The 13152-nt window shown below is 34.9% G+C and overlaps 3 protein-coding genes and 3 non-coding genes across 9 annotated transcripts; 2 read left to right on the plus strand and 4 right to left on the minus strand.

The window, feature by feature from the left end:
* Positions 1-111: 111 nt before the first annotated feature.
* LOC105631502 (anoctamin-like protein) lies at positions 112-6540 on the plus strand. 4 transcript variants are annotated; one of them, XM_037639521.2, is made up of 17 exons: positions 132-554; positions 644-948; positions 1931-2000; positions 2145-2260; positions 2837-2963; positions 3036-3136; positions 3215-3306; positions 3437-3541; positions 3730-3999; positions 4202-4334; positions 4423-4536; positions 4621-4691; positions 4782-4912; positions 5064-5146; positions 5230-5337; positions 5880-6038; positions 6172-6540. In XM_037639521.2, exons 2-17 carry the CDS (start codon positions 775-777, stop codon positions 6295-6297), a joined length of 1980 nt encoding a protein of 659 aa, XP_037495449.1. In that variant the 5' UTR covers positions 132-554; positions 644-774; the 3' UTR covers positions 6298-6540. The 4 variants fall into 4 exon arrangements, with proteins under 4 accessions (XP_037495452.1, XP_037495451.1, XP_037495450.1 ...); XM_037639522.2 differs by having other exon boundaries at positions 129-948; positions 5245-5337; XM_037639524.2 differs by lacking the exons at positions 5880-6038; positions 6172-6540 and adding an exon at positions 5414-5873 and having other exon boundaries at positions 112-948; positions 5245-5337.
* Positions 6541-8239: 1699 nt separating this feature from the next.
* Positions 8240-10563, plus strand: LOC105631500 (ras-related protein RIC1). Its single transcript, XM_012213638.4, has 8 exons — positions 8240-8448; positions 9031-9103; positions 9282-9329; positions 9408-9455; positions 9544-9615; positions 9719-9874; positions 9975-10078; positions 10250-10563. The coding sequence occupies exons 1-8, from the start codon at positions 8435-8437 to the stop codon at positions 10356-10358; spliced, it is 624 nt and encodes a 207-aa protein (XP_012069028.1). The 5' UTR covers positions 8240-8434; the 3' UTR covers positions 10359-10563.
* A 336-nt stretch (positions 10564-10899) lies between these two features.
* LOC105631499 (large ribosomal subunit protein eL28y) lies at positions 10900-13061 on the minus strand. Its single transcript, XM_012213637.4, has 4 exons — positions 12911-13061; positions 12654-12818; positions 12404-12564; positions 10900-11249 (listed from the first exon to the last, which is right to left on the minus strand). Exons 2-4 carry the CDS (start codon positions 12799-12801, stop codon positions 11115-11117), a joined length of 444 nt encoding a protein of 147 aa, XP_012069027.1. The 5' UTR covers positions 12802-12818; positions 12911-13061; the 3' UTR covers positions 10900-11114.
* LOC119370764 (small nucleolar RNA R24) lies at positions 11585-11675 on the minus strand. The gene has a single exon (XR_005178317.1). It is a non-coding gene; the product is annotated as a small nucleolar RNA R24 (small nucleolar RNA).
* On the minus strand, positions 11745-11835 carry LOC119370765 (small nucleolar RNA R24). Its single transcript, XR_005178319.2, has one exon. It is a non-coding gene; the product is annotated as a small nucleolar RNA R24 (small nucleolar RNA).
* On the minus strand, positions 12052-12142 carry LOC119370761 (small nucleolar RNA R24). Its single transcript, XR_005178314.1, has one exon. It is a non-coding gene; the product is annotated as a small nucleolar RNA R24 (small nucleolar RNA).
* Positions 13062-13152: the final 91 nt, after the last annotated feature.

Here is a 13152-nt window from a genome sequence, read left to right on the forward strand (position 1 = left end):
CAAATCAAAGAAAGTAATATTCTTTATTATTTGGCTTGAGTTGCCCACAGAACATAATGCAAGAGAATAATGGCTGCAACATTTCACTATCAGCAGTCTCTATATCCTATTATAATTAGTGGATAGCAATTATAATAATCCTAAATGTGTCCAATTTCTTTTACAAAAACCGAGGATTCAACGGTTCCAATATATACATATGTATATATATAGAGACTGAGGGATGCATAGAAACACTCGCCAAACGGATTCCAATTATATTTCATCCCAAAACGGCAAAACTATGAGCAGAAACCAAACGAACCGCCATTAACTTCTCAATTCCACGTGTCTCCTTCCTATCCATTACAACAAGCTCCTCCTTTATACCCGATTTCTCAAACATCTGTTCTTTCTCTCATTTCTTTGTGTTAATCTTGTCATGTCAAGAGCCCACATTGCCGTTTTGGTGGATATTGATCTCTTTGGCTTTGATTTTACCTGAAGGAAAAAACCCTTTATTCTCTGTTTGAGAAATTTCAAAGAAAAATTCTTATCTTTTTGTTATCTATCAGGTCTGGTTGATTGTGAATATTGAAACCATGTGGTTTTTAGTTAAAAATATGTCCTTTTACTGATTCTAGCCTCATTTAATGGCAAACAGGGAAACCACCATTGTCTTTTTTAGCCCAGAAATGAATTGCCTTTTTGGTTGATTGGAGCTTCTTTTTTAATCCTCTGAACCTTTTACCATCTTTTCTTTCTCTTCCTGGAAGTTTGGGTGCGGGGTTGGAGATGAATGATCATGCAGAAGAACAAGCTGTTTATGAGATGTGTGTTGTGGTTCCCAGGAGAAGTATGAAGGAAGAAGATGAAGATTGCGACTGCGTCGAGGTTCTGGTGAAGGAATTAAAGAATGTGGGATTTATAATTGATAGAGCTCTTGGCCTAACAGATGAGTTTATCAAGGTTGCTCTTAATGATTATATGTTTTCTTCCATGATATTTTATGCGATTTTAATATGTCATCAATAGGAAATCCAAGGTGTTATTTTTTTCTAATTGATATTTTTGTCAACTTTAATTGTTTCTCATTTATTTGCAAATTCTGTCCAATGAGAGGACTAATTGTTGGGGGATTTCTCCTTTTCCTTTGTCCATCTCTAAGTGAGAGCCACCTATTTGCATTTCTCTTGCCTTTGTGGATTGGGTCAATGGACGTTAGTAAATAGCTTGAAGCCACTAAAGGGGGATTCTTGGGAGGTTAGAACGGTTGGATCCCTCCTCCTTCAACTACCACACGGAAGTGGTGCTCAACAATTAAATTTATTCTTTAATCTATTTCCTTCAAATTCATTATACTTGATCAAAATTAATGAAAAATGGACCATGTGGAAAAATGCTTCTCCTGTTACCCAAATATAGTACTAGTCTTTCCCTTCACATGCCTGTTTTGCAGTTATCTCCTAGGGCATATTAAGCAACTTGGATAGAAATGCTTGAAATCAAGCTTTTCAATTTGAATGGTAGCAATCAAAATAATTTATAGTTGAGGTATTCAAGTCCTTGTAGACTCTGGAAAGTGCCTGCATATACTCTGCATTATATGGTACTGAAGTTAGTTTAGAGTTTAACCAATAAGATTTTCTTAATTCGTGATATTTTGGAGTTAGATATTTCCCATTTCTCTTTTTCAGTGTTTTGTGATTTAAAGGAAATATGTCATCTAAATATATTAATCTACTTATGTTCCCATTTCTCTTTTTCAGTGTTTTGTGATTTAAAGGAAATATGTCATCTAAATATATTAATCTACTTATGTATTTTGCTCCATAGTACATATAATATTGGGATCATGATCTTACTACTATCTGTTCCTCTATTTTATTTGATCCTAAGTAGTAGTATTTTATCATGCATAAGTTAAGTTGCTAAGTCTATTTTCCTTCAGTTAGCGGCACCTCTAGAGACACTGGGGAAAGCTGCATCTCAGTTGAAAATGAAGAAGCCTACATATATTGGTAACCATTATAGTTCTACTTAATTGGCTTTCTATATATGTTTCTCATCCTTAGCTGACTTAAGATGCTTCTATATTGGTAATCTTTATGGCAAAGTATACACGGACGAGGGAATCACAGTCATCTGCTTAACCTTGTTTTTAGGATTGGATCTACAGTTTGAATGGGAGGAGGTCAAAGCATTTGTGAGGCAACCAGATGGCTCATTGTTTAGTTGGTGTGAACGTTTTGACTGCTACCATCATTTATTATATGGGATTGTAAGATCTTTTCTACATCAATTAACTAAAGCATATTTGGCACACAGTCTTTCTCTCTCTCACACACAAACAGGGTTTAGTTTATTTACTGCAATCAATAAATTTAAAGTTCAAATTTTGTTTCCTTAATAGGACGCCCCATTTGACACTTAGGAACAGATCCTTGGTCCAAAATCCATGGGGTTGGGGTGGGAGTGCCCCAAAAGATTAAAAAAAAAAGAATAGCATATGTCTTTTATGGGGGATTTAATGCTCAACATCACAACCAGGAAACACCCCCCCCCCCCTTTCTCCTGATGGGATAAGCTGTTCATGTGTATTTAACATGCTGAGTTGTCTAATATTGCCACACATTTTATTCTATTAAATATATGATATTTCAACCTGTCTTTCTAGAATAATTTGGTTAACTAATACATTTGTTTTTCTTTTTTTTATACTTTATTTTTATCTTATAATACAAAATCTAAGTTCTGATGTCTGAATGAGGCTGTTTGCATTGTCTACAAGAATGCATATGTGTGTAATTTGAACTAAGCATCTTTATATAATTAGTATTCAAATTGAAATTTACAGGTAAACAAGGCCAAGGTAGATACAACTTTGAAATTGGATGGCAAGGAGTATCTTTGGGAAGTTGGGGAATCTTTGCTGCGGAAATTGGAATCTGAGGGCATTGTTAAACAAATTTTTCCTCTGCATGGTATGCTAAATTTCATATAATTACCATTAGTTTTGACATGAAGATTGAAATTTAATGAGCATTGATTCATAGATGAAATCAAGAGGAAGGAGCTTCTAAAACATTGGGTGCTGAATTGGCGGCACTTCACAAACCAGCAAATTGATGAAATGTATTCATATTTTGGGTTGAAGGTAAAAATGATACTATCTGCATATATGCATTATATTGATTAAGTTCTTGATTGTAATTCAGGAATTTGTGCTTGGTAGATTGCCATCTATTTTACTTTCCTTAGCATGTATACACGTTGGTTGCTCTTTCCAGCTGTTTTTGGGCTTCTTGTCCAGTTGGTTGACTTTGGGTAAGCCATCATCTTTTGATAGTTGGTATGCTTCTTGGTTAATATCCTTTATTTTTTGTGCTGGGGCATCCACTGTGACATTGCATGTGAATTACTTATGTGCTTGCTTAATTTCTTTTTCCTCTTTCAGATCATTGCAGTTCCTAGCTCTCCCTGCATTCTTTGTGAACATAACATTATGGGCAGTGTTATTTTTCCAGTTCTGGAAACGTAAAAACTCTGCTGTTGTCACCAGGTAACTTCATTTAATGTGAAATTTTTTCTTCTTGTTCTACATTTTTCTTTAATGGTTTTGTTTTCATTTTTTTTTTTTGTCCCCTTTTATATGGTTGAAGTGCCATTTGCCAGATAGTTGCGTTTTCTTTGCTTTTGCCAATCTCTTTTTGGTTTATATCCTTTACTCTCTTTGGATTTTTGGCGTAGATGGCAGATACAATATTCATCTCTTGCTGGCCAAGGATGCAAGATTTTGAGCACGGAAATGAGTTGCTTACAGTCACATCTAGAACGTGTAAAAAATTTGGGGATTGATAAAATGAAAGAGAAAGAAGCATATCAAAGATATGAATGGTTTGGACATCTCATGCAGTTTAGAAATAATGCTATCATTATTTTGAGTATTATATGCCTACAGTTGCCGTTTGAGTTGGCCTATGCTCATCTTTATGAAGTTATGGATTCAGATATGATGAAGTAAGAATCTTAATTTTTGTTATTTCTGAAATTCATCTCATTCTTCCTTAATTATGCTGTTTGAGTTTGACATTGCTATCATTTTCTTATGTTGATTATAAATTCATTACTAAAACACCACATTACTTGATATTTTCCAAGCATGAATTTATGGCATGGTACTGCTTGATATGTTGACATTCTTCTAATTTCTGCTTTTCAGGTTTGGGCTGACAGCTGCTTATCTCGTTCTCATTCAGTATTTCACTAGGCTTGGGGGCAAGATATCAGTGAAGCTCATACAATATGAAAATAATGAAACCACAGAATATCAGGCTGCTAGTTTGGTCTACAAAGTAATGGATCCAAATTAGCATATCCCTTTAGTTTTTTTTTTTCTCCCTTCAGTGGAGGTTTGACTAAAGGCTTCTCTTTATGTTGCAGGTGTTTGGCCTTTATTTTATGCAGTCATATATAGGAGTTTTCTATCATGCCCTTTTACATCGCAACTTTAAGACTCTTCGCCAGGTTTTAATTCAGCGTCTGATTGTGTGCCAGGTATAAAGTTGTGATTGATTCTTTTTAATGTATTACGCATTGTTGATCATCGATATGCTCTTGAAGTGAGAAAATGTTATCCAGTTGCTGGACAATCTGTTGGAGAATTCACTACCATATCTCAAATACAGCTATAAAAAATATTGGGCTGTCAGGTAAGCTTCTTTCATGACTTTTTTATCGCATTCCTTAAGTATACCCTTTGATCTAAATTTGAACAAGTGTTAACAATTTTCTGTTTCAAGAAACAAGAAAAAACGAGACAATGAACCATCAAATGAGAAGATCCAGTTCAATTCCAAGGTGGAGAAAGAGTACCTAAAACCTACATATTCAGCGTGTATTGGTGAAGAGCTAGAAGATGGCCTATTTGATGGTAATGTGCTAAAATTTTTTTATTGCCAGACTATATTGCCAGAGAAGTTTTATAAATTCCATTTACTGTAGTTTGAAGTGCGGCCTTGAAGTTTCAAACCATTTCTTCAGCTGATCAGGAAATATATATATAAAAAAAAAATTGTGTGCAGACTTTCTGCAGTTAACATTGCAATTTGGAATGATCATGATGTTCGCTTGTGCATTCCCCCTTGCATTTGCCTTTGCGGCCGTGGTATGGTTTGAAGTACTTTCACTTAATTGTCAATTCTGTTTGGATCTTGCTTCTATAAATTGAATTTGAGCTTTCCCGAGCAGAATACCTTCGCGCAGGTTAGAACAGATGCAATGAAGCTGCTCAGCATGCTGAAAAGACCAGTTCCACGAGCTGCTGCCACTATTGGAGCTTGGCTCAACATATTTCAGGTACTCCAGTCTTAGATTTCAATGTCAGCTGTATCATTTGATGTTGCATTAACAATATATGATTTTGAAAGTGCAGCTAACTTGTGAGCTTTTCCCAGCCATTTGTAAGAACACTGCAGAGTTTGAACATTTGCACTTTTTTGCATTTTCATCTTCTCATGCCCACGTATGTTCTAATAGGTTCGGATTCAAATCTTCACACTTGGTATTCTCATCACCTTTTCTTTTCCCTTAGGCAACAAGGGAAGCTGTCATTTCATCAGAATTTATGTGTCTTATTTGTTTGGAGTTCGGACAGAGTCATTAGCTATCTATAGAGTTAAATTGAATGCTTATTTATCTGAAAGTGCTTCCTTCTCCACAAAAGTAAAGAACTAATGCTATTCTTAACCATCAGTACAGCTTGATATCAATTTCTGACTTCATAAGTTGAAATCTGATGCATTCTTTACTAGCTACAAATTTGTTTAATTTTTCAATTGTTCACTTTAGTAATACTGTTACTGATACAAGGTATATGTATGTATTCCTTTAAACTGTAGTTTCTAATAGTGATGTCAATCTGCACCAACTCTGCACTTCTAGTATGCTTATATGACCAAGAAGGGAAATGGAAAATAGAGCCTGGGCTTGCTGCAATTCTCATATTGGAGCATGTGCTTTTGCTAATTAAATTTGGGGTCTCTCGCTTCCTCCCTGAGGTGATCACCTCTTATACAAATCTTCCATTCCATACTTTACAATCGAAGCTCATGTTTACAATCGAAGCTCATGCAGCAAAAATTTGTTTTGCAAAGGAATTCTAAAGAATTATGTAATCTCATTCTTCAACAGGAACCTCACTGGGTAAGAGCCAACCGAGCAAAAAATGCAACACAGGCACAGGGCTTCTGCTCTAGACAGCTTTTGAGAAGCATTTCTGGAGGAGAAAAGACATTTGCTCTTAAGAAGGCCGAATGAGGATACAGAAAGCCAAGCACTTTCTGAATCTTGTGTTTAGAGATTAGTAAACCAAGAACCGGAAACCAGCATTGCAGTTGTTTGAGAGAAGCAAGGGCAGTGATGAGTTTAAAGCAATTTTGATAGTACCTTTGTATTTATTAGATGAATTTTGTGTCATTGTCTTGTGTAAGATTCAGTCTAAGGCTACTGGATTTACCTTGCTTTTTCATTAAAGAGAAATAAAAAATTTTTTTGTTACAATTTGGGGTTCTTTTTCATTTCCTGATGTTTTTTTATCTTTAATACCTCTTGTTTGTACTTGTTTAACAAAGGGGCTTAACCGAAAATGCGAAAAATATATTTTGAATAAGACTAAAACAAAATATGGATTCACTTTGGGTTGTGTTGGACATGCACATGGTAGATTGTGGGACATGCACCCTACATCGGTAGGGATGAAATCGAAATGTTGGAGTAAAGAAATCTATTATCTACATTCATCAGGCCTAAAAATAGCAAAACTACAATAAAAACAAACCCAAAAATGAAGGAAAAATCTTTTTTTCGCCCTTTTCTTTTGAGAAAAAGGAAAGAAAAATCTTAAAATGTTTACATACAAAACCAATTTATTCATGAACTTCATCAAATATTCAACTAGAGCCCCGTGATAAATCACTAGAACTTACAATAATTCGATCACTGCTCGTTCTTGAGCTTCCAAATCGGCTACTAACCTGACGTGCATATGCAACGACAGCCTTTGCCCATCTTTTGATCTCTGCTTTTAACTTGAAAGAATCCATTTCTTTAAGGGACTTTCCTGGCTCTACAGGTATCTCCATGGATGAAAAACATCGGTTGAATCTTCTGCTTTTCGAAGAAACACTACGATTAGCCTTAACAACAGCATTCTTATTCTTGCTGTTGTTCAAAGAAAGTGTTTTCTTGACAGACATGTTCTAAATGATCTTTGCTACGTTTTCTGAAATCTTTTTAGTACGTAGCAATGGTGGTTTTATTGCAAGAAAACGATAAAACAGATATTTCTATATACATGAATATAGATCACTAAGGCAAGTAACATATTATATTTCAAAAAGAAACTATTTTTATTCCAATACGTGTATCAACTAGTAATATCATTGACTCGACTTTTCAACCTTTGCATATTCTCTATTGGTCTTATTATCCCATACTTCTAATTTCTGAAATTGTCCCTCTAATAAATTTCTTGAAAAGACATTTTAAACCCAATTGGAGAAATAATATTAAAATTTTTATTAATAAAAAACGTATTGCAAAATAATGATTTTTCTTTAATTAAACTAAAAATGTGAAAATGTTCGATATGATACGTAAAAGTTAATATACGAAGTGATTTATTGAAAATATATTGTTGCTTTGCAAGTTTTTGACTATACAATTTAAAATTTTATTCCCTTTAATCTGAATTATGTGGTAATCAACCACGTGGATTTACCAAAACTATGGACAGTAAATACCTTTTAAGTTTTAATTTTGCTTTTAATTAACAAAACTAATTGTAGTGTTGCGCACGCTTGTGTAATAAAGAGGTTTCTTGGTAAAGAGATTCAAATACATAATCCCCAAGTCAATTGCCTCAGCCTATACCGCTTTGACATGGTCTAAGCTAAACAAACATCCTTAAACATGGATATTTTTTGCTGATCTCTTATTGACGTTTCAATGGATTTTCAGCCTGCAGGGAATGCGTTTTAATTAAACGACAAATGTTTGAACTTGAAATTGTCGTCCGCAAAAAGTATGACTCACAGAAAATGTTGGAAATTGGGATGCGTTGTAATGGGCTTTTGGGCTCCTAGTTACACCTGAAGTTGTCCAAGAAGTGCGTTGGATCGACATTATTATAATTTATAAAGCAAGAATAAAATTGAAAAATGAAAAATAGCAAAGGACCAATTAAGCACACTTCAACTCATTATGCTTGTGATTGTGAAGAAACATTCAATATCACGAAAGTCTAGTTATAGTTTGGCTCTGCTTCTTTAACTATTTATACCAAGAAAGCCTTCTCTGCCCCTTCTTTCTCACTTTCTCTCTCTTTCTCAAAGCAAATCTTTGTTGATCAAGAACAACAAAGAGTTTTCTCAGCAGTTCCCTCCTAGGATCAAACATGATGCCCGAATAGTATGATCCTATTCTTTACATCTTTACAATATATAAAATAACATACCCACATTCTACTTGAATTGAAATTTGTATACGTACATACATATATTTAGAATATGCGTGTTTGATAAATGGTTTTGATGTTCTGTTGATTTTTAATCCAGCAATTGTTGCTCACTTGTTTGTTTGACATCTTCTTGGATTGATGATGGATAGATATCTAAACAGAAAACTCATTATTAATGGGTTATCATGAATGGAAATTTTGGATAGTTTCTTTCCATATGCATGCATATCATGTCTTGTTTCTGCAATTGCCAATTCTAAATAGATCTAATTCTGATTTTGTTTGGTTTGACATGTAATTGAACGTAAAACTGAACGAATTTCTAGTTCATACATTAAATTTTTATTTGATTATACTCCATTGCATTCGACTACTGCAAAACCTAAACCAACCCTTAAATGTAGAAAGAAGAGAATGTTCTCTTGGTTAAAAACCACATTTAGCAGTACAAAAGAAGATAGATAATCATGTGAGACCAAAGCTTCTAATAGATCTCAATTTGTGATATTTTTAATGGGTTAATAATTTTGCAGTGACTACCTGTTCAAGCTACTGCTAATTGGGGATTCTGGCGTTGGCAAGTCATGCCTTCTGCTGAGATTTGCGGTAACTGTTTCTGAGTGTTTTTTTATTTTTAGTTTAAGTACTTGTATGTGATTGATCTACATGACCCCTTTTGCTCATGATCTTACAAGACCAAGTCTTTTCTTTGCTTACAAAAAGGAAAGCTGATTTGTAATATCCCATAAAATGATTTGGCTAACATGCTTCTTATGTTGTTTAGGATGATGCTTACATTGAAAGCTACATTAGTACCATTGGTGTTGATTTTGTAAGTATGGTGAAAATTATTATATACCTTATAAGAATCAAGACTGTAACATTCACACATCTTTATTTTTCTATTTAGAAAATCCGAACAGTCGAGCAAGATGGAAAGACCGTTAAACTTCAAATTGTAAGCACTTCAAATCATTCTGACCTTTTGTTCTTGAAATTACTTCAAATAATCCTTTGCTGATGGAATCTCCATGTTTTCTGCTTAGTGGGATACTGCTGGTCAAGAACGATTTCGTACAATCACAAGCAGCTATTACCGTGGGGCACATGGAATTATTGTATGTATATATATATATATATATCTTTTCATTGGACAAAATCTCTCACGCTTTATCTTTTTTAAGTAGCTTTTAGATGATATGTTGTGTTCTTCTTTGCTAGATTGTCTTTGACGTAACAGATGAAGAAAGCTTCGAGAATGTCAAGACATGGCTAACAGAAATTGATAAGTTTGCAACTGACAGTGTTAATAAGCTCTTGGTTGGTAACAAATGTGATTTAACAAACAAGAGGGTAGTGTCCAATGAAACTGCAAAGGTATCATAAATTCGTTCAACGTTACATTTTCTTAGAATCAGTATTAAGCATCAAATACAGATGAGAACTATAAAAGATACTGTTTTCCCCCTTACTGTAGGCATTTGCAGATGAGATTGGTATTCCATTCCTTGAAACGAGTGCCAAGAATTCTACAAACGTAGAAGATGCCTTCATGACTATGGCTGCAGAAATAAAGAAAAGGTGAGCTTTTGGGTCCTCATTCTTATTTCTGGAATTTATAATAGTTCTATGATTCACAGCTTTCTGAGAATCTAAGCCGTCACCTGGATAGTGCTTAGTTTAGGTTGTGTGTGTGTGTTTGTTATAAGATAATTGTTTTAATGTTCACTGAATTTTATTTATTTTTTCCAGAATGGCTAACCAACCATATGCGAACGCTGTTAGACCTCCTACTACAGTGCCCCTTCGTGGAAAACCTGTCACCGACCAAAGGAGTAGCATTGCTTGTTGTTCATCTTGATTTGTCGAGGGATATGTCTGGATATAATAGAACGCAGTAAAGATGACTAAGGCCTGCAGATGCAAGGGGTTTGTTACTTGCAAATCTTCTCATTTGTAACCCCCCACCCTACCCAAAGAACAATTTTTATGCACTGCATAAGCAGGAACTCAAAAGATTTGTCGGATTGGAAATTTTTACATTCATCACTTGATTTCTACACGTACGTTTATGACCTAAATTTTCCTAACTCCCTTGAGTTACTACGAGGCCCTTTCACGATTTATTATTACTTTGAATAGTCAGACCAACGAGTGAATAAATCCATGCAACCTCATAAATTAAACTATGCTTGACAATAGGATTCAGCAATCCACGAGACAGCTCGCCAAGGCTATATGCACATACTACCAGCCTACCACAGCTTCCGCTGATAGACAAAACACTGAATACGAGTCCTTAATTGTTTCTGCTTTACTGTTCAGTGCTTCAAGCTCATAAATTAAACTATGCTTTAATATCTTGGTTCCAAATATATTTCAGCAGATCACAAAACAGAATATAACAAAAAAGAATGCATTAGGCAGAGCCAATGCTCAAAACTTAATGTAACATATTGCAAACCATATAATCCAGGAAAACAACAATCTATAGGGTTCAATTCCTAGCCATAAAACGATATCCAAATAAACTAGAAACTGGGTTCAGAAATTTTGGGGGTCTCACAAAATAGAGAAAGGGGGGAGGGGCGCATATCTTTCCCTTTCACCTCACTATTCACTTCCTACTCTTCTGAACTTGTCTATTCCTCTTCTTGACACCAGATTTGGCGACCTTCAGGCTCCTGTGGACAACACTCAACCTTGCAAGAGCTGCTTTCTTCAAGTCAGGCCTGTAATAGTTATCTCCAACCTGGGCAAAGTCACACATGAATCAAATGTGTAACTAAACACTATCTATGCTACTGAAGAATAGTATACCACTACACAGCAAAGCCACACAGCACTAAGTCACAGGAAACTTCAATTATTATTATTATAAGAATACAAAAACAAAAAAGGACAAGAAAAAGAAAAAAAAGAAAGAAGGAAAATAAGCTTTCACCATGCCAAAACAAGACATCACGAGCAAATAAAAGCATTTTAAGAGCAAAAAGTTTTAGTTGAACAATAAAATGTGATTCATTGCATCATCACCAGATGCAACTATAAGAGATGTGTAATAAACATCAAAGACACTATTTTGAAGATGCTCAGAAGCCAAGCGTAACAACTATATTTCATCGAGGAAACCCAGTGTTAGGAGTCCTCTTACATGTTAACAGCTCATCACCGCAAGGTAAATTCATGATTTGTCCACATGGACTCATAAGAGATGTGTAATAAACATCAATGACACTATTTAGACGATGCTCAGAAGCCAAGCGTAACAATTATATTTCAACGAGGAAACCCAATGTTAGGAGTCCTCTTACATGTTAACAGCTCATCACCGCAAAGTAAATTCATGATTTGTTGATGGACACGATGAAATGTATTACATGTAACTTATTCAAAACCTAATTCTTGATAATTAGGTACCTATAATATCAACACTACATAAAAACAATTGTAAACTAGTTATCACATTGATTGCATGTAAGCATTGGAAAAAATCTTAGAAATGAGTGAAGAATTTCTAGTGACACCAGCTAATGACAGAACAATATGCAGACATAGCTCAGAAGCCAAGCGTAACAAGCGTATTTCACAGAAGCGACCCCATATCAGAGTCCTTCTTACATGTTAACAGCTCATCATGGCAAAGGATCCCAATAAAACTAGAAGCAGACATAAGAAATCCATTTTATTTGACATCAACAATAGAACATTTTATATAAAGTTCCTTAAATTAGATAAACATATCAGAAAGCAAGTAAACAAACAATTAGAAAAAATATAAGCATTCCTTTTCAGGAATGTTAATGAAATAAGAATTCAGTAGATCAATCCATAAAAATTGTAACTTACCACTTACAATTCAAAAATCGACATAGAATAGCAAATGAGATTGGCAAACAAAATTACCTGGTTTTCCACAGCCTTCGCCATCCGACGGAACTCTTTCTTCATGACAGACTTGTGAAGCAAAGCTGAAGGCTTATTCTGTTTCTTAGTCTTAGTAGTAGCAAGAACAACAGATTGATCTTTCCCAGGCTGAATGGTGACTGTTTTCTTATTGGCCAACCCTAAAAAGCATCATAGAAGCTAAAATTCGGTTTCTGACTTTATATAATCAAATCAAAATGACAGAAGAAAAGAAAGAAAGAGAGCGTACCAGAGTGCTTGTAGGAGTTGAGATTGTAGAGATTGTTAGGCTCTTTGCTGAACTGGAGGCTAGCTGTTCCTCTTCCAAACTGTTTCACCAAAAATGAGTTGTTCTTCTTCACAATCTCCCATATCAATTGCCCTGGAACTGTCGCCATATCTTAAGACTCCTTCCCTGCAACACCAATCACACCAGATCTATTAAGCCTTATTATTCAAACGAATATCTACCTTTACCTAGCTACGATATACAGTAAATAAACCTACTAGGGCTTTTGCTTGGTTGCTGCAAGTGTTAGGAATGGCGAGCAATGACGAGAGAGGGAGTTTATGATTATTTATAGTGAAACCCTAATTTCGCTTTTATTAGTGCTAGATGACCAAAATATCCCTGTCAAAAGCACCCTTTTTAGAAGCGCTTTTGGGTCGGATCAAATTCGGGTTAATTCCAGGCCGGAGCTACTTTTGGCCCGGTGGAGATCCGAAAAACTTATGAAAAAATTAATCTG

The sequence above is a fragment of the Jatropha curcas genome, chromosome 1, assembly GCF_041381405.1.
Source record: "Jatropha curcas cultivar XTBG-Jc1 chromosome 1, XTBG_Jcur_1.0, whole genome shotgun sequence".
NCBI lineage: Eukaryota > Viridiplantae > Streptophyta > Magnoliopsida > Malpighiales > Euphorbiaceae > Jatropha > Jatropha curcas.

Bases quoted from the DNA above. Each gene is read 5' to 3' on its own strand.
- LOC105631500 (XM_012213638.4), top strand. The intron at 9,875-9,974 runs GTATCATAAATT...CCCTTACTGTAG, and splicing joins TGTCCAATGAAACTGCAAAG to GCATTTGCAGATGAGATTGG. The intron at 10,079-10,249 runs GTGAGCTTTTGG...TATTTTTTCCAG, and splicing joins GCTGCAGAAATAAAGAAAAG to AATGGCTAACCAACCATATG.
- LOC105631499 (XM_012213637.4), bottom strand. From the start codon at position 12,801: ATGGCGACAGTTCCAGGGCAATTGATATGGGAGATTGTGAAGAAGAAC. The intron at 12,565-12,653 runs GTACGCTCTCTT...GATGCTTTTTAG, and splicing joins CAACTCCTACAAGCACTCTG to GGTTGGCCAATAAGAAAACA. The intron at 11,250-12,403 runs GTAATTTTGTTT...GACTTTGCCCAG, and splicing joins CGAAGGCTGTGGAAAACCAG to GTTGGAGATAACTATTACAG.
- LOC105631502 (XM_037639521.2), top strand. From the start codon at position 775: ATGAATGATCATGCAGAAGAACAAGCTGTTTATGAGATGTGTGTTGTG. The intron at 3,137-3,214 runs GTAAAAATGATA...TGTGCTTGGTAG, and splicing joins ATTCATATTTTGGGTTGAAG to ATTGCCATCTATTTTACTTT. The intron at 5,338-5,879 runs GTACTCCAGTCT...TTTAAACTGTAG, and splicing joins CTTGGCTCAACATATTTCAG to TTTCTAATAGTGATGTCAAT.